Below are 28,000 nucleotides of genomic sequence, written 5' to 3'. Positions count from 1 at the left end.
ATTTACATTATTCCCAGGTGAGCATGTTTATTTAGGCTATGTACAATAGCACTTCATCACACAAGCCATCAGAACTGTATACAACATTCCTCTTACAAAACAAGAACACCTCAATGGCAGAAGGCCATGGCAGACACTCTTAACACACTGAAACATGGGAAGGAGAAGGTTCAGAAGCATGTGATAACTGGGTTTGAAGAACACATTGTACAACGGCAGCAGCAGCAATAGTAGCATAGGATAAGATAAATTGTTTTGTCTTTACTGAAGTCCTCTTATACCCTTAATACCAGACCAGGAAATTCAAGACACCAGACTAACTGTGACATGGGAAAGACAGTACGTATGGGAGAGAAACAGGAAAAAAAAGAAACTACAAAAAAAAAAAAATCCCTTCCTGATTATCAGGTTTACCTACAAAAATATTGCACCAAAAAAATCTGAATATACAAACGATTGAAGAGAGTGACAAGTATAGTAGTCTATCCAGTATCCACAAGAGCATTACGTCTATTGCAAAGAAAATAAATGTGGCGTTGCTGTCTATCCCCTCAAAGTCTCTATTCTTTTATCTTGTGTCCTGTCTGACTGAACCTAATTGGTCAGATAAAGCAGTAGCAGCACAGACATTAAAAGCACTGTGATATCAACGGGCCTTAACTTGTTTCATGTGTAAAGACTTAGCAGGCATGGTTGTTGTATAGCCAGAGGGTTTGCATTTGCATTCATTTCTTAACAATAATTTTCCCCTGGTGGCTAACTGCAGTTGTAATATTAATGTACGATTTGGCTGTGAATGAGAACATCTCTTTAATGGTCCACACCAAGTATACAGGGGTTAGGTCAGGGGGCGTTTGGGAGTCTTGCTTTGTGCAGAACATTATATACACGTAAATAGTAAGTGGCCTACATTCATTTCTACGTGATAGAACTTTAAAAATGCAAAAACACAATCCCACCATCAAGCTCTGAGCATTCATTCAACCCCACACTATCACCAAATTACCAACTGTAATTTTGTGATGTATACAATAACAAAAAAGAGATCAGTGTGTGAACATTGATTCAGAAATTAACCATATAAATGATCCCTCTGCCTTAGATACATACACAATTTGCATTGGTCAATATGCCTTTTAAACAGCAAGCATTTGAACTCAAGTATGATTAAGTGACTCCATCCTATCCTCTTCCATCACGTGAGTTTATAAAACATAGTCACACAATCACCATGATTTCTTAGGCGGATTAGGAATGAAACAAAAACGTAAAAAAACAAACTATCAAATCATTTGTTATCAAATTATTTCTCTGTTGGAACACAACTTTACCTGACTATTACAACTGTGAACCCCCTCCCCACCCGCCAACAAAAGACAGAAAAAAAAACAGTTTATGAAAAAACACTTTAAATGAAGGGGAAACAGCATTAGCGCTGTCTTTTGTTTGCTAAACGATCGTTAAACGATGGTCACAGACAATCCTACATGTTTGGCCTCATAAATAAAAATAAAGTAAACCAACAATGGAGGTACTAACTTATCTGATTCCACTTATTCTTATCCATCATATTTATTACCTTCACTTTATGGATATTCTAAAAGGTCCAAGAAGAGGGTTGAAGTCACATAGTTTGCAAAATCCAGGGAAAAAACATTATAGAAGGTAATGAAGTCTTATGAAAAGTACACAATCCATGGAAAAAGTCTATATGGTGGACTTGCTTTCTGCATTTTGCACTGTAATCCCTCTGTAGACTCACGGTATGTTGCCGTGTCTAAAGATACCCATGGGCTTGTGATTCACAGCATACATAACAGAGCGATAAAACAAATACTGTAGACTAAAATAGAGAATGGAAAGCACAGGCCTTTACTGTAACAGAGGGGGGGTAAGAACAAAACTACTGTAAGATTTAAAGACTAAATACCATATTACGTTCACATTTCAAGCAGTAAGAAAATAGATTTTTGGTTTTAAAGGTGCTTTTGAAATGAAACAAATTAACCAAAATTCTGGAAAAATCAGTACATTTGTTTCTTTGCCAATTTTAACTACACATTTACGAATGTTTTGGAAGACAGTCAAAGTGGATTCAAACAGGTGACATGACCTTGCATCTTCCCTTTAAAATAACTGACTTGAGTACATTAAATTGCAGTCTTCTGGAGCATACATTGTCTTGCTGAACCAACTATAGAGAAAACTGGATGGAGGGATAGTAAGCCTTAAATCAAGCATCATTTAATTTGAGAAATATCGCATGCCCAACCAAAGAAATCTGTCCCCAAACCCCAACGACAAAATAGAAAAATCTTTAAAAGGTTTTGCTGTGAGTCCCAAGCCCAAAGCCTATCCAAATCAGCCTATCCATTTTTAATGAAGCGCCTCTACACAGATCTGTTCCTCTGTGATGTCATCCAGCATCTGTGCCTCTACAGGACTGCATGTGTCACTGTCATAGGCTTCAGCCTCCATCAGGGCCTCCTCAAGAGCAACCCCTTTAGCCTTGAAGCCATGCTGCTCAGAGGGTGAGGTACTCTCTACAGACTCAAGGTCTTCAATGCCTGCCCGGTAGTGGATCATGAGCAGGGTTAGAGCTTGGAGTCTCTCACCAGACTTGGCCAGGGCGGCAGTGATCAAGGCCTTCCGCCTGGCATCCTCTGCCTCCCTCTCCTCCAGCATAAGAGCGTTGTTGTGCTCTAGCTCCTGGTCGATCTCCTGCTGCAGCTTGTCCAGCATCAACTCCAGCTTCTGAGAACGTTCGTCAGTGGGTAGGCCCCGGTAGAGGTCCCGTCCGATCTCCTTTACGGCGATAAACACGCTGTCGTCCAGTCCACCTTCCCTTCGAACTAGTTTGGTGCTGGCACCACTGCCTCCACCACTAGCTGGCAGCTTGGAAGGGCTAGCGCCAGAGTAGTTTTCAGTGTCGCTGCTCTCATTGTCTGAGGTGTTCGGAGTGTGCTTGGGCGAAGGCTCCGCAACACCTGGTATGACATCGGCAGCCTGTTCTGCCAACCTCGTCTTGGGTACCTGGCGGAGGTTAAGCAGACGGGAGCTGGTGTTGATTATGTGACGCGTGAGGCCTGTGGTGGCGCGGTTGATGGTGGACTTTGCCTCTGGGTCAGCACCCCGGCGATCAGTGGCTGCTACACACAACGGGTTCTCGGCGAGGCACTTGTCCTGGCACTTTTTGTGGCAGACGTAGGAACAGATCATGCACTGGGAGGCTGCCTTGGTCCAGACTTTCTTCTTGCAGTACTCACACCAGGTGGGGTTCTGGAACTGAGTGTCCTGGAAATTGTGACGGACCTCCACCAGCTGCATGGAACCATAGGCCAGTTCATCTCGAGGTGTCGAGGACAACTGTTCCCTCTCTCTCTCCCTGTCCCTGTCCCTTAGCTCCTCATCCAGGAAACTGCCCTCCCTCTCCCCTTCCAACAGCCGGCCAGGCAGCTCAGTCTCACCCTCACCGAGATAGCAGAAGTTGATAGTGACATCTCCATAGCACAGCTTCTCATTGAAGCCCTTGTGGGTGCTGAGATTGCGCAGGGCCGTGCGACTGACGCTTGCTCTGGGTTCTGGAGCACACAGCCTGAAGGTGCTCTGGTATTCTGAGGAAGATGTGGACAGACACTCCAAAGCAACGTGCTCCAGCCTTAGGCTGATATGGCCCAAACACAGCAGGCTGCCCAGCTTGAAGGGGTCCTTGCACCACAGGGCCACGTTAAGGTACTTATGGTTGCTTTCAACCTCAAACACTACAGCGGCTTTGGCCCAGCGGGCTGTCTGGTTACGGAACATGATTTCCGAAGACTCCCAAAGTGAGTTGTCCTCCATGCTGTCCCGTGTAGTACAGGAGCTCTCTGACATCTTGTCTTTGGCCAAGTCCAACTTGCTGCTGCTGGGTACCAAAGGGGCAGCTGGCGGGTCTTCACAAGGCTCAGGCACCTTGACTGTAAGCTTTGAATCAGGCTGTTTGACAGGTGTCTTCTCAGCGCTGGCCTTGTCATCATTGCTTCCTGTCCCTTGAGTCTTTTCTGGAGATTTCTCAGACCAAGTTGTGGCAGTTGTGGTACTACCATCACCTACCTCAAACAGACTTTGGGTTTCAGAAGATGTTGACGTCAATTTGATTTGGGGTCTTGGGGGCACAGGGGGGCGAGAAGGCGGGGGTGGGGGAGGAATAGAGGGCCGTTGTAGTCCCTCCCCAGGCTCTCCACTGCTCTTGTGCGGCGAAGGCTTTGGTAAGTCTTTGGGTTGGGGTTTAAGTGGGGACTGGAGGCCAGCCAGGTTGAGTCTGCGGTTAAGAAGGGGCGATATGCTGCCAAGAGGCTTAGAAGCCAGGTTGACCACAGTTCTTTTGGGGCTTTGGTTTACAGCCAGTAAGAAGTCTTCCTTGGTTTCAGTGCCACCACCACTAACCTGGCTAGGCCTGGGGTCCACACTCAAGTCCTCATACTCAGAGTCCATGTCTTTGCTGTCAGATATGTCAGAGAGAGTTGTGATGGGAGCCGGGTCTTCTTCGTAGCCTCCAGGTGTTGGGATGAAACTGGGCTCGTCCAGCTGGGACAGCCCCTCCTGGAGGGGGGCCAAGCCACCCACTGCAGAGGACTGGTGACGCACAGGCCTCTCATACAGGACCAGTACCCGGTCCCCTGCCTGTTTCAACAATTTGGGCACTTGAACAGAGGATGTCACTTTAACACCTGCCAAGGTTAAAATAAGAATTAATAAATGTTCAATAAGTGCTGATCAACCACAGACATGTAACAACATACTGTATAAATTAAAGTGTTATTATGTAAAGCATGAACAAGGAGTCTAACATATCATTTTTGCATTATTTAATTTTTTAAAAATATTATTTAAAAAAACAGTTAAACCGCTTTCGCCAAAAGATGTATATACTGGCAACTGTCTTTGTGTCTCACCTCCAATGGCAATGAGACGATCGCCTTTCTGCAGGTCTGCCTGGGCGGCAGGGGAGTTGGGGGTAATGGTCTCGATGCTCACATGAACCGCGTCACCTTCGCTGGCTGGGACATGTCTGAAGGTCATCCCCACACTGCCAGAAGGTCCCTTGATCACCTCAGTCTAAAACAAAACGATATAAATAATCACACACCAATATCTGTTCAAAATGTGTTATGAATGTGATCATAGGAAAACAAAAAGGATGCATGAATAAATCTGACATTTAAAAAGTGTGGGGCCTATAGAACAAATATGGCAACCAGCTATTACATTTAGGAGAGATGCTAAATGTTTCAAGACAAGGAGCTTTGCCTCCACACATTGGTGGGTTTGATGACAGGAAAACAATGCATGCCAACTCTGAGGGAGAAAGGAGGCCTGCAATTAGAGCCAATTTTCCACCCCTGGAGTTTACCAGCTGCTTCAATCACTGTCACACAGCACTGGACAAGTCATGTATCCCACAACACACCTGGTGTGACGTCAGGTTGACCTGCTTTCGTATATCTAACCGACTATATTATGACAACATATTCAGTATATAATCCAGGCATGTTTTAGGACTGTACTTTGATGATAGTAACAAGTTGAGCATGAACGATGTCCATCACCAAAACTAGACATCTAGACATCAAAACCACATTGCTGAAGAAGTTTAGGAAGTCTATCGAATCTCAAAAGGAAGGTTTACTGTGGAGTGGGGAAAATAGAAGGCCACAGGAGAGATGATAAAGGGTAACAATGAAAGTCTTAGTCTCAGAGAAAGAGTGTCTGAAAAGCTGGAAAGACAAAGACAAATGACTGTAATTTCCAAGCTGTCATTTGTTATCCTTCTCTTGGAAAGAGCTGATAGAGTTAGGGGTGAGGATGAATAAGCAGATGATCTATAAAAGCTGGCAAGCACAGGAGAGGCTTGATCCACTTGAAGCTGAAGAATGTTTCTGAAAGATACCAAGACCCAACCTTAAGTGTTTTTTGGGGAACAAACTCCACATGGCTGAAGTATACAATTGTTCTAATTTGTTTTCATTGTTCTAGTGTTTTTAACTATGAAAATAGACAGTAGGCCACACTGACACGGTATAGCAACTGACAGAAAATCCTTCTAAATCCTGTATACCAATAAACCGCTATTTCATTGAGACTTTACTCATCTATTTAACACTGGTTTCTGCCTCGAGGCATAACCTGATCTTGACTTCTTGCACCCCCTCCCAGTATCCTCTAATACAATTGAAAAGGCAACAACAGGTGTGTGTGTGGTGGAAAGTAAGCAAATAAAACACTCACCGTTATAGCACTAAACAATTGTCCTCATCGGTACAAAGTCAACAAACTGCTCTTTACACTTAAAAGGCCACAGGTAGTACAGACAAGCAAGTCACTTGATATACTATATATTAAATGTAGTATACTGTATTATGTTTAGGCTGAAGACAAATAATAATGTTCAGCTTTAGGCTACTAATTGAACAGGTTCTAACACATAACACCTTTACAACAAAATATATCATCAAAATATTTGATCTTCAGAGCATAGATAATGGTCCCTAATTCAATGTATAATTAATATTTTTGTTAATTTGTTTTTTGCAACACCCTTGCAAAAAAGCTCTTTCAGAGTAATGAGAAATTCAGAACAGAAAGAGCATTGCCACTCACACATAAAAAGCAATTTCTGGCTCAATATGTAGCTGGGCATAAGATAGCTGGAATAATATCAAGGGGGGCTATTGCTATTATTGAGGACAAACCTCCTCTTTGTTCTGGAGGAGGAAGCGTTGTATGATCTAAAACTAGGCCTTTCATCTGAAAATGTCTGCCTTTGAAAGTACTGAGACCCACTCCTGTCCCTAAGCCAACATTTCAGGGACGGATTTCAACAACAAGAGACAACACTGCCGGACACTAAAGTGAATTCAAAATATGATCAAATGGTCCAATAAGTGGATTGAAACATCAACAAAGTTACAATTTGAAAACAGGACATAAATCAGCGGATGGCCTCTCCTCATGGAAATCTGCTTCCAAAACTAAAATGACGTCGGCTACAGTCCATCTGATGAACTCTCATGTGGCTACATCCCTGTCTTCTGTAGAGAACACAGGCAAGTCCAGAACTGACACACAAACTGAAAAACATCACTGAGCAGCAATGAAGCGTGATTTGCAAGGATGAACACCAACTAAAGGGCAATTATGGAAAAGATGGGGGGAGCAGTAGGGAATTGCATAGGATCAAGACAAGCCAATAATGAAAAAGCAGCAGGTAAACAGATGCAGTCTTTCCTGGAGAATACAGTGTGTTGTGCTGAGACACTTCGAAAAAGGATTGTTCCATAGAACTTCTTGTCTGCATATAAGTGATAAATTTGGGAGGCTACCCTTCGGGGCGTTGTCCTTAGATTAATAAGAAAAACCCCCACTGTCCTTTAATGCTGTGTTCCTGACATATCACCACCAGCTTGCCTTCATGATTGAAGACTTCTATATTCACACAAGTGATATCTTCAGAGCTTGCATCCCTGATACAGTTGTTGTACACACTGTGACAAGAGTGGACAGTTTATGGCTGGCAAGCTACTGTAGCCACCAAGCCAGTGTACATTGGGTGCATGTTTCACACAGTAAATAAATGTGCATAGTCTACTGTAAGTGTGGCTTTTATAGACTTGACACAAGACTGGTTATTTGTGTGGCTACACATACATAACATTTTTTATCAGAACTGCAATATATTGTGAAGAAGCATTATACAATACCACAAACACAGCACATTTGTCTCCTCGCAAACAATAAGGTTGAAGAGCCATAACTACCACTTGTAAAAAATAATTTTAAAGGACTTTTAGAACAAGAGACGAGAGGTGAGTCAGCAGCTGTGGTAATCATAATGATCTGTGCAGCTCATACTCTTAATACCCTGCAGTTCACAAACACATTAGCATTGCAAAAATCAGTGGTCAGATAACATGAATCATCTGCCTTACACTTTTTCTTTGATCGACGCAACAACAAAAAAAACACAGCACCCCCACAGACACAATTGTATGCTCTGCTAACCTAACTTTGCCTTTGAAGGAAATGCACAGACATCACATCGAGCTCTGCAATTGTAAAGACAGGCGGTGAGACAGGACCACCTCGGTTACAGACAAATTACCCGTGCAGCAGATGCCAAAAGATTGAGCAAGCATGTCAAGTGACATGAAGGGTTGACGCACGAGACTGGTTGTTTGCTTATGAGTAAGTGTACCTTATTGAACGTGGGTGGGTGTGTGTGCCTGTATGTACTGGTGTGTGGGTGTTGAGGGACATTCAATGAAGCCATTGTCTACGCACAAACACAGTTGCCATGTGCATACACCTGGAGATTTACAGCCATGTCCACCCCCTCAGCTTCCTATTTGTCAGGCTGATCTGCATACTAGAGCAGGATTTTTTATTTTCTGAAGTGCAAATAGTGGGTGAAACCCTCACGTCCTCATCACTCCCACGTGTTGTGTGCACAATACACACATACACACACACACACACACGGGGGATTCTGACAAGATAGAAAACCCTCTATTGAATTTACAAAGACCACAGCTCTAAAGCAGGTGCTCATTAAAGAGTAAGGCTCAACAGATCTCCATCAATGCATTACTTTCATGGCTCTATCATTACAGTCACTAATGTTTAAAAAAAAAAAAAACTGCTACTGGTATGGTCAAAAGACATCTTATCAAAATTGCATGTTGAATTCATATATATTTTTTCTTTGACTTTTCCCCCATAACACATGCTGATTGAATTTGTCATGAAGCAAGACATATACATGAACACAGATGAGCTTAAAGGTGCAGCATTGTTTATAAAAAAGGTTTGGAATGCCTAAAGATCACCTTTAAGTAAAGCATGACCTATCTTTCTGTTTATACATGTTAACGTACAATCTTTATATAATGGACTATTGCATTTTAAATGTATACATTCAAAATCATGCCTGAAACACAACATGACATATACACATATCAAGTGTGAGATCCAACTCATATTTTCTCACTATTAGCTAAAAGGGTCTGTTTTGTGGCTTTTCCCCTGAAATGACATTGTTCTATTCCTTTATGGGAGAGCTTTATCTCCTGCCTAGCTGAAGCGGCCGGCTAACCTTGTTAACATCGACTGAGGGACCAGCCAGCCGTTGGTTCCTTCACTGAGGAGAAAAACAAACAAGAACGTGGCAACAGGGAATTGCCCAGATGTAAATAGCGTGTGCCTTCTATTTCAGCAATGGCTCTCTTTTTCATCTACCAAGGAAAGCAAATGAAAGGTTAATATGACAAAATAGCAGGTATCACTGCTAAATAATGGTTGATCTGCAGACTGCGATTTTCTTTATGAGATTGAAGGTAGTTGGCCATGTTTTTACTTTAATTCTCAGAGCATGTGAAATACTGAATCCTTAAGTTGGTGGCCGGCATGTGATGTAAATGTTAGAGGTTAAGATTTAAGACTTACTTCAATGATTTGAGGAATTACTTAATAAGGAAGTATTCCCACACAACACACTAACCAACTTATCAAATATTAACAGTGTTTGTTTCATAAAACAGAGTGAGACACTGATTAGGTGTGAAATCTTTCCTGTAGTATACATCATAGGTTCCCATGTCCGGTCTACAGCTGCTCCAGGACATGCTTGCATTTTGTGGTACAAATCTCGCTTGCTTCAGCAGGATAGCTCCAGTGGCATGGCTAACTAAGGAGTGTTGACCTGTAAGATGCGGAGCCTGCTGCTGCTGCATGGCGGAGCAGTGTGCACCACTTGGGTAGGTCCAGGGGGTTGCACGTGAGCAGTGAAACGTCTGCCGGATGCTGGTCGAGGTGAGCAAATCCTTTTCCCTGTCACTGCGCTGCCCAGTAATCTAATCTAATACCACATGTCAGATCGATTTGTGTATGGTTATAGGGTACAAGTCCCTGCAAGGCAAGCACACAGCAATTCGCTGCCATGTTCAATTAGTGGCACAGTCGGTGGGGGCTTGGATAGCCACTGGCTAGGAGGTTTGCATTGGTACAGCTCAGGTTGATTAGCTCCACTAAAATAAATGCTGTGAACATCACAAGTCATAATGAATGTTGTATGAATCAACGGTTTGACCCTGGCCTGGCCAATTGTTAAATTCCCTGTCAATTGATTTTCAAAGATTAAAATGTTTCTGGCTTTGCAATTTGATACAAGATACAAAAAAATCACAATATGAAGGTATAAGAATGACTTATTTAAAGAATCGAAATGTCCGCCTAATGTCAAACATAAGGAGTCAGCATGTATGTATCCCTTTCTCACTCTTAATTTCCATCTAAATGGATGTACTGAATTATCACTAGAATAGCACAGACAGTGTGGTAAATGAGTACAATAGGCAAACATTCTTACAAAGTTTCACAAGCGAAAAGCCAATAAAGCTTTTACCATAGTTTTGCCAAATATAATCATCGCTTTAGGTTTCGCTACACAACTAAAGCTAGTTGCTTAAGTTGTATCTCCCTGCCTCAGGTCTAAAATAATATCCATGATATCAGCCAAATGTGCCTAAAATAGAATAAAGAAAAATCCAAACTTGCATGCTTGACACTCCATTTGAAAATATTTAAAATCAAGCTTTCCACCAAGTTTCCCTGTAGATGCAGATGTAAATCTTATCACTGAACCGTCTCAAGATCAAATGTGTGAATTTGCATATCGATGCTACATTGATGTTTATAGAAGTTGCAGAGATGTATGGCCGGTCAGATAACTCTTTATTCTTCTACTTAAATTAGTTTCGTTTTAAATATTGGTCTATGCTTATTATGACATCAGATTTCTTATGAACATTACAACTGACTTACTGAAAAACAACTCCCTAGGGCCTTAGTTTCATGTAAAAGTGTTTAAACTTCAATGAGTTCCGTTGGCTTGTTTGTTTGCATATTAGCTAACAACGGAATGGATTATATACAGATTAGAGACAGACGACTTTTCATGGATTGCAAACCATAGACGTTAACAAATATAACTGTCATGGTGAAATGTGAAAGGTGTCAGAAATTCCAAACAATATTATGGTTGCCCTTTTCCCTTTTGTGTTAACTCAATAATATTCTAATGAATATTTTCTTCATCTCCACTTCGCCTCTTCAAATGTCAACATTCATTGAGCGACTCATTTGAGCAAACAATTACAGCAAATAGAAAAACCCACACATCACAAAGTGTGAAACATGCGGCACCTCTAACCCCTAACAAATAAATTGGCAGGTACAATTCACTAAATGTTTATAAATATGTTCAAAATCTAATTTTGTTGATCAAGTCTTTTATTTCTGTTTGTACCTAAACCACACAAAACCACTGAAATTCAAATTTGTCATCAACAGCCATTTGTATTTTCATATCCCCTCATTGGCTTATGATGGGAGGCTGATATTCAAAAGCAAAGGGGACAAAGGAGTTGTTATGGAGACAGAGGCAAACAAAAAGGTGCTCTTGTCGCCCTGTCTAATTTGCACTAGGATATACGGCAATGACTGGATTCTTCACCCACCCAGTCCACTCGGTTGTCTTTTTATAGCACGTTCATTGTCCTTTATACCCAAAGAAATTGAACATTTATTGTCTGCATGCCCGCTCAGCTTTCTAAAACGGAGAACAGAAACACCATGAAGAAGACGCAAATAATGACCATTCATATCTGAAATATGCCTACTGCTATGAGAGGTGCACACAATTTTCCTTATCACTATGGTATTTATTTCTGTGTGTTTGATCACTCATGCTCAGATGCATAGCTTGTCAATCAAGCACTGCAGTGCTGGCCTGAGTCTTTTGGATCTGCCAACTGTCACTCAGCTTCTGAAAAGTGAATTGACTTATTGACTCGGTAACATTTGCTAAGCTTATGAGATGATTGGAGCCTGAAGTTAACAGTCTCACTGTGTCTTATATGGACTTGAGAGGAAGATTTTTTTTAAAAGAAGGACTACCTTTTAAACATAATCAAACCTCCCCAAAAAATAATTTTGTGCCTGATATAGGGCAAACTAATTGATGGCCTTACTCTGTTATATCAACATTGGAGATTCAAGGAAATATAAACCACAAAGATAGTTACAATAACATAATCTATATCTGATTGAATAAAAGTTAGACAATGGAAGAAAAACAGAGGCTTTGCCAGTCGTCTGATACTCATAAAAAGCAGATCACAAAACAGGATTGCAAACAGGCAAAAAGCCAACCGAGATAACAGACTGACAGAGCAGACCAGAAGTAAGCCTGGATCAGCAGACCCTCAACTGACCAGTCTTAAAAGGTCATTTGGTTCATTCCTAACGTATTGGCGTTTCTTCGAGAGAAAGGGAAACATTTTGACGGCGATGAGAAAATAACTGTGAGGTTGTTTGCGCTCTAATGAGCAGGACAGTCTGTTGCATCAGACAAAAGCATTTCGAAACCAAAATGGCATGAAGCCAGTAATGTAGCCACCATGATGTCTGTCATGCACAAAATTGGCCCGTCAATGCCGTCTTCTCGGAGATGAATGGATTGCAAATACAACAATTAGAACAAACACCTAGCCCACAAGACCTGCCGCTTGCGTCTCTGATCCGTTTCGACCTTAAAAGGAAGATATTGCATGGACCAATCAATGTGTTTGCTCTCATATAAGACACTGAGGTGATAGGCTCCCTAGGTGATATTGGATGACTGAAAACCACCAACCTATTCTGGTGGCTGAGAAGCATCTCTTGTTTCAAATCAAATTTCTAGAGAGAGGGGTTCTCTCATAATAGCCCGATCACACCAATTTTCTCCGTCGCTCTTTGACATACAGTAGAGTATAGAAAACAAAGTAAGGGAGGGGTGGTTTATAACTCAATTATTCCTCGGTACCTCCTTGCGAAGCAGGATCAGTAAAAGCAGGTGGGGGGAGACAGAGAAGTGGAGAGAACGATCAGTTGAGTCCCTTTCATCAGCCACGTGGGGTGGATTAAACACAGGCAGATGCACGTATACATGAGTGGAACATCAAACAGCGGCCATCTGAGAGAGGTGCGTCAGAGCTACCCTGATCACTCAATAGGCACAGGAAGTGCCTGCTCTTGCTCTCTGAACCAGCTTTGGTGAAACGCCTGAGTGGACTGGTAGGGTGGGAGAGTGGGGGGATGGAAGAAGTGTAGGATGGGGAGAGAAGGCCAAATGGACTTAGGTCAAAGTGGTTGACAGATTTTCTTGAATACACTCACAGCTGAAGGGGTGAAGCTGTCTTGTTATAAATAAAAACTTTGCGTCCTTAGTAGGAAAGAACAAGAGTGAAAGACTGCAAGGACAGAAAGAAAGACAAGGAGCAATCTTTTCTATGTTTTCTATGGATACCTGCAGTGCATGGAGACCCTATGAGCACGTCTACCACGCATGTGTTGACTGACACACTGGAGGCAAGCTCAGCCAGCTGTAGTGATTAAACTTGGAGAGACAGATTGTGGTTCCAGCCACTTCTACCGTGAAAATGGCTCTGTAGCCACAGGTTGTTTGCTCTTCCTGACCAGAGCAGTAGGGTCCTCTACTTGCCTACACCACTCCAATGAATAAGAAGGAGAGGGGGAGAGACAGAGACAGAGAGACACAGAGAGAGAGAGACAGAGAGAGACAGAGAGAGACAGAGAGAGACAGAGAGAGACAGAGAGAGACAGAGAGAGAGAGAGAGAGAGAGAGAGAGACACAGAGAGAGAGAGAGAGAGAGAGAGACACAGAGAGAGAGAGAGAGAGAGAGAGAGAGAGAGAGAGAGAGAGAGAGAGAGAGAGAGAAAGACACAGAGAGAGAGAGAGAGAGAGAGAGAGAGAGAGAGAGAGAGAGAGAGAGAGAGAGAGAGACCATAATAAATCTCATACTGACTTACCATGAGCACTTGATACACAAACAAACATGCATGCACACAAAAGACCCACATGCAGGAACACAGACAGGTTGACAGCTGGCTTACCATCAGTTGGCCTGTCAGGAGACATCAGTACTAAGGGCCAGATGATGGAATCAGTGAGGCAGATGTCTAAACACGCCTGGCAAGGAGGGCCCCACCAAACACCACAAATCAGTAATAAAATCCTGCCCTTGCGCTGTGATGGAAAAGGGCTAAATTTACCCACGCACACAGGTGTTCCATCACATGCGTGCATTGTCCCACACGCAAACCAGCAGAAACATCAGGTAGCCTACGCACACACACACTCAAGCAAGCGAGCAAGCACACATGAACGCACCTACCCACAAACACACGTTTACTGCTAGACATCAGAGATGGTCAGTAAAAGTGTCCGGTAAAAGTGAGGGTAAGGGGATTCCTTCAGAATTTGAAGAGAAACACTGATCTGAGTTGTCTGATCTGGTCGCGATTCTAAATTGCGTGTTTACAAAGTGCAAGTGACATGCTCATTATTAGCCCTGTTCGGAGCCTGCATATTCGTTGAACTTATCAGCAGAATGAACTTGACACTAGTTAAATTTCACTTATGAACCCCCAGAAGTCTAGCCCTAACCTAACCCTAAGTAAGCCTATGCCTTTGCAATCAAAATTAACAACCTTGACCATACAGCAATATTCTGTTATCAACATCACGGACACAACTGAGTAAATACTAGCTGATACAGAAAGAAAAGGTTACTGTAAACACAGCTTTGCGGCATTCCCTGTGTAAATGCAATATTGTGAGAGTCTATTGTGTTGGTCAAACAGTAACACGCAGCTGTGACCAGTAGATTCCACATGCTCACTGAAAAGCAGTGTTTCCGACCAGGTTACTCTGACCCATATGCATCTGTCTGAGAAAGAAAGCTATGGTGAGGGACGAGCAGGATCGGGTGAGGCTGCTCAGGACACAGAGACAGAGGAAGAGTGTGCCTGTCTGTGTGAGAAAAAGAAAGAGGGACGGTGCTTGTCTGTGTGAGGGGCTTTGAGATAGACAGAGAGAGAGAGACCGAGAAAGAGACACAGAGAGAGAGAGAGAGAGAGAGAGAGAGAGAGAGAGAGAGAGAGAGAGAGAGAGAGAGAGAGAGAGAGAGAAATAAAAAGGGAGAGCACACGAAAGAGTACATACATACATATGACACAGTGTCTCCGGTTACAGAAGGAAGTGGGAACCTCTCATTTCCACTGATCATGCTTGGAGGGGAGGAGGGTGAAAAGAGGAGGGGAAACAGAGAGCTTTGACCTTTTCCAGATGGTATCTCCTTTAATCCCTGATATAGAGTCCTGCTGGGTACACATGGTCTGGTGAAGTCTGATAAAACGGCCCAAATGCCACCTTGTATCTGCATTTACGTGCATATTAATGGAGAGCACAGCAGGAGCTATGAAGTATGTGGAGGATGTTTAAGAGGGCCATCTTGGTCAAGTATACAATTATTGTAGCACAGTCCTGGAGTTGAGGACATTTCAGTGATCTCGAGAGTGGTAGTGGAAAGATTTTATGGGCCAGTAGAACCATTGAGTTTGATGAGTAAAATATATTATTCTTGTGTTCACTGCATCAGGGAGAGATACTGAGAAAGTGTTCAATTCAATATCTCAACTAGATAACAAAGTCAAAAACAATTACAATGATGGCACTGTGTGAAAAACATGACAAAGGAGCTGATTATTTGACTTTTAAAAAAATTCAGGTCCCTAAAGAACAGAAAACATAGTAAATACATTTTTATTATAAACATTCTAAATGGGAACAGTGGTTGGTAAGGATTATGAGAATATTACAATTTCCAAAGGTATGTGTTTGTTCTTGCTCTTCACAGCAATGATATTAAGAGCTAGTATCATGCAAAGCATGGCTTGCACTGTATTGATAAAACTTTCTAATTAGGTATGTAATGCATTGTACAGTGACATTGCCCCCTGCTGGACAAAAACTGAAAACTATGCATAAACGCTGACAATTTGCTGAGATAAATTACATTTTGAACAAAACTTAAATAAACCTTGTGTCAAACCAGATTTCAACTGTCAAATACCACAGTAACACGGTGGATGTGTTGATGGAGTTGAATTAATTAGACCTGACATTTAAGTCTTAAATGCTTGTTAGTCACTTCCAACAGTCCTGATGTGATAATGTTAATATCTCTCAATTGCGGCAATTAGAAAAGGTTTTCTACCAGGGACAATTCTTTTTGTAAATCTCCAAATGTCATGGAGGAAGGGGGGTGGGGGTCATGTCTGGCATCAATGCAACGCTCCTTTCATACATCCCAGTAAGTAGCTACAGTATGCTCCTCACCTACAACGTTATCTAGTAACAGTGAGGTAGCATTTATGTAGGCAAATGTCCTCCTCCTTTGTAAGAGGCAACATTATTTTTAAATTTAAAATGTTTAGACAATAATATGCCTTATATCATGTATGTTACGTGCTTATAAAACAAAGGTTAGAGTTTTTGTGCCAAAACAGCATATTCATTGTATTAACATGATTGATGCGCAGACAATGGCTCCAACTGAGCTCACTGTAATACAACTTACAGTTAAGTTGTACACAATTTGTCCGTTTGAATGAAAATAAAAAGTTGAATGAAAGGGCAAAGAATTCAATTAAATAGAACCTTTACGTATTCAGCATTTGCCAAAGTAGCCTATACATTTAATCGTACATTGAGGTTTCCAGTATGATCTGACATAATTTCAAAGAATAGGATGAAAATATTATTGTTGCTGTAAATAAACCCCAACACTGATGAACACCTGTTATCATGCGTTGCCTGGGCCTATGAGCAAGGGATAGCTGATCAAACATATGTCGTCCCTAAAGTCTTTGTCTGAGCAAACAGGCCCTCTGAATGAGTGATCTTGAAAAATGGCTAGTATCCTTTTACATAGGGGAGAGAAGGGTGGGGGTGGGACACTGGTACACACAGGAAGTAGCATTTCAAGACAAAGGTTCAAACCGTTTTGATGGAGCTGCGAGTTTTCTCTTTCCACTCATGGCTGCTCAGTTCAAAGGTGCAGTGGACGTAGGTCTCTCTGTCATAAGAGCCCAGGATAAACAGTCTGGTGCACACAAGGACAAAACAAAAGGAAAAAACAATATTAGTCAGACTTTGATTCGATTGTAATGCTCTCTTTGTCAAAATATTTGTAATGAACGAGTGCACTTGAGAGCTGTTTTGCACTGACTATACACATTAAGAAGGTCACTACTGCCCCCTGGTGTGAATTTAAATCATTCACAGAAATGGAGTCTGCCAGCAGAAGTCCAATCTTGTTGAGCTACATAATTAACACCTCCCTCTGGTGGAGATAAATAACATTCGACTGAAAACAAGCAATTAATGAGGAGTGGTATAGTAGTTTTGTAGTCCTAAGAAACAATCAAAGGTTATTTGGAAAGAATTCCAATTCATGAAGAAAAGAGTTGTGATTGTAAAATAAGTTCTGAAAGCTTGTTTTTGTTTAACATATTAATATTTTGAGCAGTAGGTTTTCATTCATTTTCAAGAATTAAAAAATGAATGACAACTAGAGAGATAACTTACAACACCCTCAACAAAGTATGTAATACATACTTTAGGAAAACTATTACAACACAAAATGTTTTACACCCCAAATGTGGTTGTGAGCCTAAAGTAGCTAGCCATCATGGCAAGACATGGCTGGCTGCTCCGGGTGAGATAAGAGGATATCCATTTGCACCCCATGGGCTGAGACGGGTGGCAGGACTTGGGTCTGCCTGGCTACATAATGGGCAGCCTGGGACTGGGCCATGTTCATTATTAATGAGGTGGCTGATGTGAACGTCCTGCTCTATTCACACGCTTCACAATGATAACCCTTCCCGGCACAACAATTGTTGCACCCTCCTTCACAGACAAGATGAAGGAAGTGGTTTATGGAGTGGATATGTTTCAAATTATAATTGGCCCCAGAAAATGTGGTGTGTCTTCCAAGCACAGGTTAGCAAGACTAGAAAAGGGATGTGACACTTAATCCAGGACAGCAAGACTCATTTTAGGGGCTCCTTTTGTCTTTTGGCATTGTCACTGTAATGGATTAGATTACTTTGAAGAAGACGTAACGAAATGACATCGTAAATGTAGAGCCTTAAGGGTTAAATTGATTAGTGTTGCATTTCATTCAGGGGTTTGCCCAGGCAGTTAAGGACATAGAAACGGGATCCAGAGCAGACGTACACCTAGCATAGAATCTGGTGACAAATACCAGGTCCAGATACAGACAAAATAACTTGGACATAGGCCTAAATCAATTAGGTGTCCTTATCTTTGAACTGTAAAAGCCTGGCATGTGTCTCCAAACTAAATAATTGACAGGATTCTTTGTGTGATTGCTAATTCATTATATTGGACTGTTATGAGATAAAAGGATTTGCAGTGGGTAATAAGGTATCCGTTCATCAGGTAGTTAGTTATTAAATGTTTTGCTTTACATTTTATTCCATCTAGTCCGAGATCTATATAATTGACCATTTATATCAATCATTAAGCCACATTACAGTAGACCAACATTGTGACAATGTTGTAAAAGGTGCAATACTTGTGTGTTTGACATATTGCTTGTACATCAGTAGTTAGGTTTGTTGTGGTCATTTAAATTTTATAGTATTTTGAGGCTTCTCCCAAACCTTATGTTACTAAGTAAAATAGTGCTTTTGTATTGTTTGTACTAGCCCGACTAAAGGATTTTTAAGGCTGATATTGATACAAATATTTGGTAATTAAAAAATTTGATATTCTGATATCGGACGATTTATATATTTTTTATCAAGAAACGCGTACCAAAACAGATTTCCCTAACACTCTGCACGACTCTGGCTGGATCAGCTGGTTGTAGGGTTTGTGGCGTTTTAAACACAAGTGTTGCCAACAGGGAGTCAGGTGGCTGAGCGGTTAGAGAATCGGGATAGTAATCTGAAGGATGCTGGTTCGATTCCCGTCCATGCACAATGACGTTATGGCAAGGCACTTCACCCTACGTGCCTCGGGGGAATGTCCCTGTACTTACTGTAAGTCTCTCTGGATAAGAACGTCTGCTAAATGACTAAATGTAAATGTCTAAATGCAACAGGGATGTTGTAGAGTGCCCTCTGGTGGACAATCTATGCAACGCCAACACTCATAACATGGTTGACGGGTGTTTCGTCCATTTTTTTAAATAGTTTTTATATTCATTTATCGGCCATTATAAATGCCGATGTGATAGTTTGGAAAATGCCTAATATCGGCCGATAATATCGGCCCGCCGATAAATCGGTCAGGCTCTAATTTGTACTATAAATGTGTTGCACAATACCATTGTGAGATACATACAGCGGCTGAAAGAAACTGCCTTACTGAGGCTGTTGACAACCTCCACGTACTGCAGGGTGATCAGTATAATGATCATTAAACAGTATTTCTGCCCTCAGTCCCAATAGGTCTGTTGTACTGCCTCACCGTCTGGTCTGGGGCTATATAGTTTCAACACATTATAGCTCACATTGTAGTTGAGTATACAAGGCTGTGTTTTTTCTTTTGCTGTTACTGTAGGGCCGGAAGGTTTCAGATTCAACACAGTCTAGCCATGGTCCACAGGTACAGCAGGATAAGTATCTAGTATGCCAAGGGTTTTAACTGTAGATGTTGGATGCATACATTGTCTTTCTTGTCAATATGGGGTAACCCTACAAGCGTGTGACTAGACTAGTGGTCCAATGCAGTGATGTTTTTAAAATGGCTGGCCTATGTACAGTATGCACTGTGAATATCACACAATACAGAGACCTCCTACCTGCTACATTCAATGAGGGATACTCTCAGTCGGCCCTCCACCAATTTGGCGTCCTGAACGGAGAAGTCCAAATCACAGGCTGACCCCAAAGGAGGCTGCACTTGGAACGGGAAGAAGGGCTTGTATCTGGAGACAGGGGGAGGGGAAATACAAAGAAGACAATTAAGAGAGAAATCCTGGAAAAGAGCAGTGATTTAAATTTTCTTTGCATATTTTATTACAAAAAGTCAGTTAGGTGAATAAAGTGGTGAGAAAAGCAGCAAAGGGAAGTCTACAAATATTTGCACTTTTTTAAACAGGAAAATGACAACATGTGGAGGTGACATCATCATCTGACCTGGAATGAAGCTGGCACAGCTCCTAATAAATCTACTGTGAAGAACCTTTAATGGAAATAAATGTGTGATTTCCCTCAAATCAGTCATCCACACAATAACACTGCTTCAGCAAATAGATTCAGCGAATGCGCAAACAGCTTCAAAACACCCCATTGCTGAGTTTTGCTTTTGTGCTGTTTGAGTTGAGAAGGTAAAGCCCTGTGGACATACAATATGTGCTAACTTGCTAACGTCTATGTTTCAGATGATGATTTGCTGTTACCCTGAGGCTAGCCACTTAAAAGACACAGAGCCGGTTAGCATTCTATGCCATGTCATCAAGTTCAGGACGGACTCAGGATTGACCGAGGTATGGATCCAAGGCAATAGAGATAAGCCACCAACATAAACAGATGGTGCAATTGCCTACTAGCTACTTCATAACACTACACAATCAAATCACCTTTCCATCCAAAATTAAGATGTTGAATCCTAAATTTAAGACAAAATCTGTTTTCGATTTAATCCAGTTGTTATCCATGGCCATAAGTCAGTATAACCTACTGCAGGATGACATTTTAGACATTAAGGTACTGTATCTGTACTGTATCTCAGGGCAACAAAATTAATGTCCCTCTGGGGCAAACATAAGAAGGAGGATGATATACTGTGAAGAGATGGATAGGTAAAGAAGGGATCTTTGAGACTTGAGAAAGATGGAGAGATGATGAGATTGTGTAGTCTATGAGGGGATAGACAAATAGAACTAAGTCCAGTATTTGAAGAATGAAGTGCAAAGGTGAACAGTAAGACTTCAAAAGAAGAGAAAAGGCAGAGAAAGAGAGAATGATATACTAGGGTTTCAGAAGACATATAGGGCACAGAGGTGAGATGGATGGTAAATTGAGAACAGATAGAGATGGACTGCTAGCATCCAGCTCCAGTTGTTGGGGCAGAGAACAACAGGAAAAGCTGGAGGAAATACCTGCAGGTATCAGATTATATACCAGGCTCATGGGTGTTTCCTGTTGTTGTACAAACCATGGATGACCTCAACCCAGCATGGTCCTGAAAGACACACCCTTGCACAGCGCTCCAGATTTATGGTTCTCACAAACACACTGGCCCACTATCAAAACATGCCCCACTTATCCTTCTGATGATGCATCTTATCCTCTAACACACCAACTGATTAAAGTGTCTGCCTACTCGTACTCACTTGTGTATCTCAATTCTAACACTTTGACATAAGTCAGTAGACAACCCACTTTACTACCCTTAAGTTCAAGCAGAGTCAATGTCTACTGACTGAAAAGCACATTCCAAACCAGAGTCTAGGCAATGACTTAGCAGTCATAGTACTTGCTCCCGTGACTAAGACTTCCTCTATTGGGTGTGGTTAGGGGCTAAAAGCAGAACCATGGCCTGCTAACAGTTGATGTCTAATTGGTGGGCCTCATTGTAATTATGGAGCAGTTGTTGGAGTATGTGAGCATGCGTCCTCTAGAAATTATTATTTCAGGAAGCTAATGCCATTTTTAGTGGTAGTTCCAATAGTAATGTATAATAGGTTTGGTTGTAAATAAGTACAGCCCTTGTTCTTCAGCTAGATGTACCACTAAGGACGTAATTTACAGCTCAGTTATTTGTCACAGACATTTTCTCATGTTCACTTCATGAGTAGAGGTCACCGCAAATCATACTGGTTGAAAATCTCAACCTTCTGTTGTCCACACAACACAGTTTTGATGTGTTCAGTCTGCACCCTTCAGGTTCAGTAGGTGCTGCACACAAACAGAACCATTGATCAACTGGGGTTCTGAATAAGCCTCTGTTTCTCACCACTCTTGGGGTCTGAGGTTCCTTTAGGGCTCCTAGTAGTTGGTTCTCCTAGGGAGAAAATAGAACTCAATAGTGTGTGTGCGCGCGCACTTGTGTGGGTATTGTCAAGAGGGACAAAGACAGACATTCTCTAAGATTTGGCTGCTAACTGGCTAGGCCTAACTCTGGGCAGTTTCTCCTCAGACCCAAGGACATGCTAGCTAACCCAGAAAACTAGACTTGACTAGTTCAACAACACTGCTAATGATGGCAAAAAGCTAAAAAGTCCACAAATGAAATGTTTTAAGACTTAACATACCCTATTTTTAATCTACAGTCAGTGTGACGTTTTGCCCCATGCAGCCTTGAAACTAGTTCTTTTAATATCACAAAGGGAAAAATGCCCAGCCTACATTCCTTTGTCGAATTTAGTTCAAGGAATTTACCAAATGTAATGGGACAGTGGTGCCCTATAACAAAGTAGTCTTCATTTGAAAACAAACTTGCATTTTGTCTCACTACTAAGTAGCCAACATGCCAGCAGACAAGGGCCCTATCACATTCCACAGATAGCGTTAGTCAGGTTGAACAGACCCCATTAAATGTGCATGGTACACATTTCTCCCTGCTACCCCTTTGTCTAGAGTCTATACCTGTTTTCTGAATTGAGTATTTTTTTTTAAATAATTATCCATTAGGACATTACAACACAAAACATCCTAAGGCTAATGTAAGACTACATCATACAGATATTCTCCCTTAATGTAATATAAATCTGACCAACAACTGCAATTAGAGCAGCTAGCTAATAAATGCTGTGCAGCTTCCCACTTCTTAAGCGATTTAATAGAGTCTTGTAATTCCAAGAGTTTAAGGGATGCCGTTCACCAAAAACTAACTTTAATGAAGTCTCGTATTGGATAGCATTACAAAAAGCATCTTGACATACAATGAGACTGCACTTTTGCATTGCTCCATAACATATAGATCTCACTGGCCTACATTATGCCCTAGGGCCTAGAGCTTGACATCTCCTGACTCAAACAAACGGTCTGCACAAAAAGCTCTCTTTAAGAAAAGTCAAAAGGATTTTGGAACAATATTCTGGACCGGACATTCCTTTCAGATGGGAAACCTTACTCTTTAATCAGATTAGTGCTGTTCTCTCTCTATGAAAAGGGCTAGCGCACACTAAAGGACAGAGGAGTGTGATGGACTGGGCTGGTATTATATTAACTGGATATCGAGCTGGGCTGAAATAACAGAAAGAAATGTCTCTGTTCATTTATGGCTGTGTGAAACTGGAAATTGGAAAAGGACAGGTTGAAGTTTAGTATTCTGAACATGTCACGTCCTGGATCTGCCACACACTCCCAAATTCAGAGTGGAAGAGCCAGATGGAATGCAGTGATCTAATGCAGTATAAAGGGAGGATACATAAAGATGACCACATGGCATTAGAAACACAATCCTTCTATGGAACAAGCCTACATAAATTCACAGAAGAACTGACTGATCAAGGAAAACAATCCATCAGCGCTTGTTTAACATTCCAAGATCCCCAAATCCTTAAAACCTAAAGACAACTCAATTAAGCCTAGACTATCATTCTTGCCAAGTAATGTGATTTTGGCCAAGGTTGTACAATAGAGATCTGCAAACTCATGGCTTAATCGCCCTGCAGGAATGGATCCAGATTAGCATCTATTTTAGGGGACGGTCTCAAACGTGCAGACTGATGTTCCAGGATATAATCCGTTCAAGGCCACATGTGGCAGGAGGACTTGCTAGAAGAAAGTATAAAAGTCTCTAACAGTGTGTTCCAATTTGAACTGTAGCAAAGAAACACATTGTACTCATGCAAAATTCACAACAATAATGTTAAAACTGTATTGTGACTGTAACTGTTCAGTTATGACAAATGTAAAGTGATACACAACTAAGTTTTGCAATAACTATACAATCAATTTTTCCCCTGCTCTGGTACTCCTTAGCTGAAAGGTTTTAGGTTCATGGTTAGGATTTATGAGATCCGAATAAAAAAAGTATAACCCAATGTCAAGAGCATGCGACAGCCATCATAAGACTCGGCCATCTGTTTGAGATGCCCAGAACTAGCCTTTGTACTCCATCTTCTGACACCAGATGGATGGTGTTCTGCTAAAGTATTAGTTTCCAATTACTATTCCAACCCCCTGCCTTTGAACCTATAATTTCCATTTCCTTTTCTCTCTGGGATTTAAATGAACTGATCAAAACAACAATAATTGTCCAATCGATGCAAGAGTCCCCTCTTGGTGTCTGGAGTGGTGCTAAAAAAGAGCTGGAATTTTGATTAAGGAGCCTACTAACATATCTCTGACTGTACCTTGTAATGTATAAATGTGCCCAAGCTCCTCCCCAACTGCCCCCTGCAGATGAAGTCAAAGAGCCCAAGGAGAGGGGACGAGTGGAGGGATAACAGATGTCCACAGAGCAATTATGTAACATACAACACAGCTGACTGAGGATATGGGTGTGTGTGTGTGTGTGTTTGTGAGAGCGAGAGAGAGCGAGAGAGAGCGAGAGAGAGCGAGAGAGAGAGCGAGAGAGAGAGAGCGAGAGAGAGATGCTGTAATCCCTCTAACCCTGCCATGAGGATTGCCGCATTACTGATGGTCCAGGAAGTCTCAAATGAAAAATGATTTCATAATTTCCCACAATAAACAGCCAAAGCTTACAGTGGAAGGAATACAGTGAAACTTGGCCAGGAACTGCAATCCTAGAACCATCCCTATACTGGGTTTACAGTTGCTGTATATCTACAAATCAAAGTATCAATCAATCAGTCAAAGATTGGATGTATCCCCCACCCTTAACACAAAAAACTACTCCCAACTTCATGTCAAAGATAAGCAAGTAGGGCCCTTTTAGTAAGCCATAGACGAGGAACTGCTCAACCAAATCAAAACTTTGTTTCTTTGCTGCAGCATCACTTTCCCTTAAGTTACCAAGTAATAGGCCTACTTAGCCCCTGATGCTCTATTCAGGTGGCAGTGACACATTGTCAGCATAGATGCCATGATCAGACCATGCCGGATTGTGAGTGTATCATTATCATAACCCAAACAAATTTTAAGAATTATAAGAATGTTGTCCTACCAGGTAAAAAAAAGTTACAGTTTAACAGGCAGCATACGTGACATGAAGCAGGCTGTAGAGTATCCTCCTTTTTAGTATGCTAGTAGTGTATCCCACTTTTTAGTGGAGTATCCTAGTAGAGTATTTGCTTTTGATCAGACTCAACATGAGTGTGCTGTAATGTCTGGATTATGTCCAGAACCCCCTGCTCCCTCCAGAGTCCAACCATCTGTGCCATTCAGCAAATCCCACCATCCACTGCTCCATCCTTAAAGGCTGTTTCTCATTACATCATCACACTCACCCCGCTCACTCGTTCAGCATCCTAATCAAGGGCAATCCTCTCACTCTCTTTATCTCACACACACTTGAGTAACAGACAAATACAAATGTAGGCATGCACAGTATTAAGATTCCCAGACAGGTGCACTACAGTTTGGTCCTACTCGTGAATTGTGTACTTTGTCTTTAATGACAAATTATATCTGTCATTAAACACAACTGAGGGACATGTTGAAATAGTTTTGGTTTTATGAACAGCCAGATTATTGTCTCTTTTAAACAGCCCACAAAGAATATTATGTTGAACTACGTGTGAGCAATTAAAGAGTTTAGCAATATTAATTCTAGGAAAAACTGTGCATCTTTTGATAGACAATTACCTGACAAATATTGCAGACAATTACACATGCTGTACATTTTGTCAAAAGTGCGTAGCCTAACTGCAATGTAGACATACTCATTTTGAAATCCACTACAACTAACAACCACTAGACTATACAGATTATTTGACAATTCCTCTAGATTTCATAGGATTATTTAAGGATAACGAGAAAGTAAATTACATTTTTAAGTACCCTCAAACTTTCCTCTCAGTCCCACCTAAGTTATGTGACCCTTCCAAATGTAACACAAACAAGCTGGCTGGATAGGTCACTGTGTCATGTTATTTGGGGCTAGAATGCTGAGCTCGGAAAATGCTGTCACAGCAGTCATGACAAGCTGACAGTGTCAATAAGCACTTCAGTGCGGGTCAAACCTTTTTCACATCTTGGAAGTGATCCGAGCTACCATTTTAAAGAGCTCACATGATAAAATAGCTTTGAATCTTGGAGAAGAGAGCTCAGGAGAGTCTCAGGAAATGAAAAGGCTAAATAGTTGTTCAATTAGGCTGCATTATATTAGTATTTCACATAGGCCTACATTGTTGCAAAACTCTGGAACATATAGTCCACAAATGATAAGTCTAACTTATTAATTATAAACAGTAGGCTAATTGACGTTAAACATATAGGCCTAAAGTATTAATAAAGGCAAAAGCAGAGAGATGAAAGGAAATGTAAGAAAGAACGTTCTTAAGTTGCCTTTAATGCAACCCTAGTGAAGGGGAAGAGAAGACTTTCTCCTTTCAGCTGTTTGCATTTGGTAGTGCCAGTTTCACACCCAATTGTGGTCTATTCAGCAGTGACAGGTCACTCCTCTTTCTGCTTTGCCTACCACACCAGGCTATGTGAGGCACCACACTGGCTTTCTTTGACACTGGTAAAATCCTGTGCTCTGAACTCAATCCCAATCTTAACTGATTTCCTGCAGATCCAGAATTATTAGCCTACAGCTCATTGAGGATGTAGGCCTACAAGTACTATTCGAACATCACATAAGAGATTTGCAAGCAGGTATAACCTAGAGCTTTGCATATGGTCTATTTAAATTGACAGGCCTCCCCAGTCCAAACCAGCTCTCCCTGTATCATCTAAAAATGGTAGTGGAGTACGTCAAAATGCATGTCAATGTCCAGACAAACAGGACTTTCCATAATTGATGTCCAACATTATGTTAAATAACACACACTCAAGGATCATTTGATCTCTAATAAAGTTTTACCTGATCTTGTAATTTGGCAAGGTGTGTTTCTTTTTGATGATTCGTTTCAACTGGTTGACAATAATTGACGTGAGCTGAGGCAACGGCCTTCCTTCGAACTGAGACTTCACCTCAAAGTCTATCAGTGGGTCCTCAAGAAATGAAAAGGACCAGTGCGAAAAAGGCATGCGAGTAAATTGCAGCTTCAGCCTTCCAACTACACGAGTCATCTTGACGAACAGGTACGCAGATTTTCCAAAAACGAGCTCTACATCAATTGCCAAATGGAAACCTCCATTGTATTCAAGGTCCACCTCGAAATTTAGTTCCTCTGGCATACCATCCTCGTTTAAATTCACCGGCTTCATAAGTTTGGCCGTTTTAAAGACAGGCAAAGAATTACCTAGGGAAATGTCCCTTAAACTGAGTCCCTCCAACAGTCGACCTGCTGTCTTGGTCTGTAATAGCTCCTCGAACTCCACTTTAATCTTTTTGGTCAACCAGTGTCTAACAACTGGGGTGTCGCGGAGCTCCCTGAATAGAAACAAAAAGATTGCATTTAGAAAATTGCACGTCTCTGGTTTGGAGGTGTGGATGGGCTCGCTTTGACAAGGCGGTGGCGAATGTTGTTTAGGGCTACTGCTGGTGACAGTCGCTTCCTGTTGCCTTGGAGAGATGGCCTCTTGCTGTTTGGATGAAGTAGATAGTATGTTTTCTTGTTGTTGCTGACCTGGTTCTGCATGTTGATTATTGAAGTAATCCTTCAATGTGGGATCAGGCACTGTTTTGACATATTGCACTGTCCTGGCTACAGGCTCCGGGCTTCTTCGGTAAATAAGCAAGAACTGTAATATCAATGTAATGACTGCTCCAGAGAACGCGGAAATTAATATCAAGTAAATCATTTCGAGCAACTGCTCTGTCGCCGCTTTAGCGTTAAAACGTTTTCATATTCAAATGTTTAACCGTATTAACAAAGCAAGTTCCACCTGGACGCTCACAAAGCTGCCATATCATCTGCCTCTTTCCTGGGGTTGTAGCTCCTCAGCTGATTGGGCGAACGTGCTACGTAGTTGTACGTAATGACGGAGCTTACCCATC

General features: G+C 41.6%; 1 protein-coding gene across 1 annotated transcript; it reads right to left on the bottom strand.

Moving 5' to 3' along the window:
• Position 1: 1 nt before the first annotated feature.
• Positions 2 to 27,939, bottom strand: pdzd8 (PDZ domain containing 8). The gene is made up of 5 exons (XM_047029122.1): positions 26,921 to 27,939; positions 19,779 to 19,904; positions 16,943 to 17,045; positions 4,935 to 5,097; positions 2 to 4,709 (listed from the first exon to the last, which is right to left on the bottom strand). The coding sequence occupies exons 1-5, from the start codon at positions 27,802 to 27,804 to the stop codon at positions 2,377 to 2,379; spliced, it is 3,609 nt and encodes a 1,202-aa protein (XP_046885078.1). The 5' UTR covers positions 27,805 to 27,939; the 3' UTR covers positions 2 to 2,376.
• Positions 27,940 to 28,000: the final 61 nt, after the last annotated feature.

The sequence above is a fragment of the Hypomesus transpacificus genome, chromosome 11 (assembly GCF_021917145.1).
Source record: "Hypomesus transpacificus isolate Combined female chromosome 11, fHypTra1, whole genome shotgun sequence".
Taxonomy (NCBI): domain Eukaryota; kingdom Metazoa; phylum Chordata; class Actinopteri; order Osmeriformes; family Osmeridae; genus Hypomesus; species Hypomesus transpacificus.
Note: the sequence above shows the minus strand (reverse complement) of the source record. Positions and strands in the feature narration are given on the sequence as shown.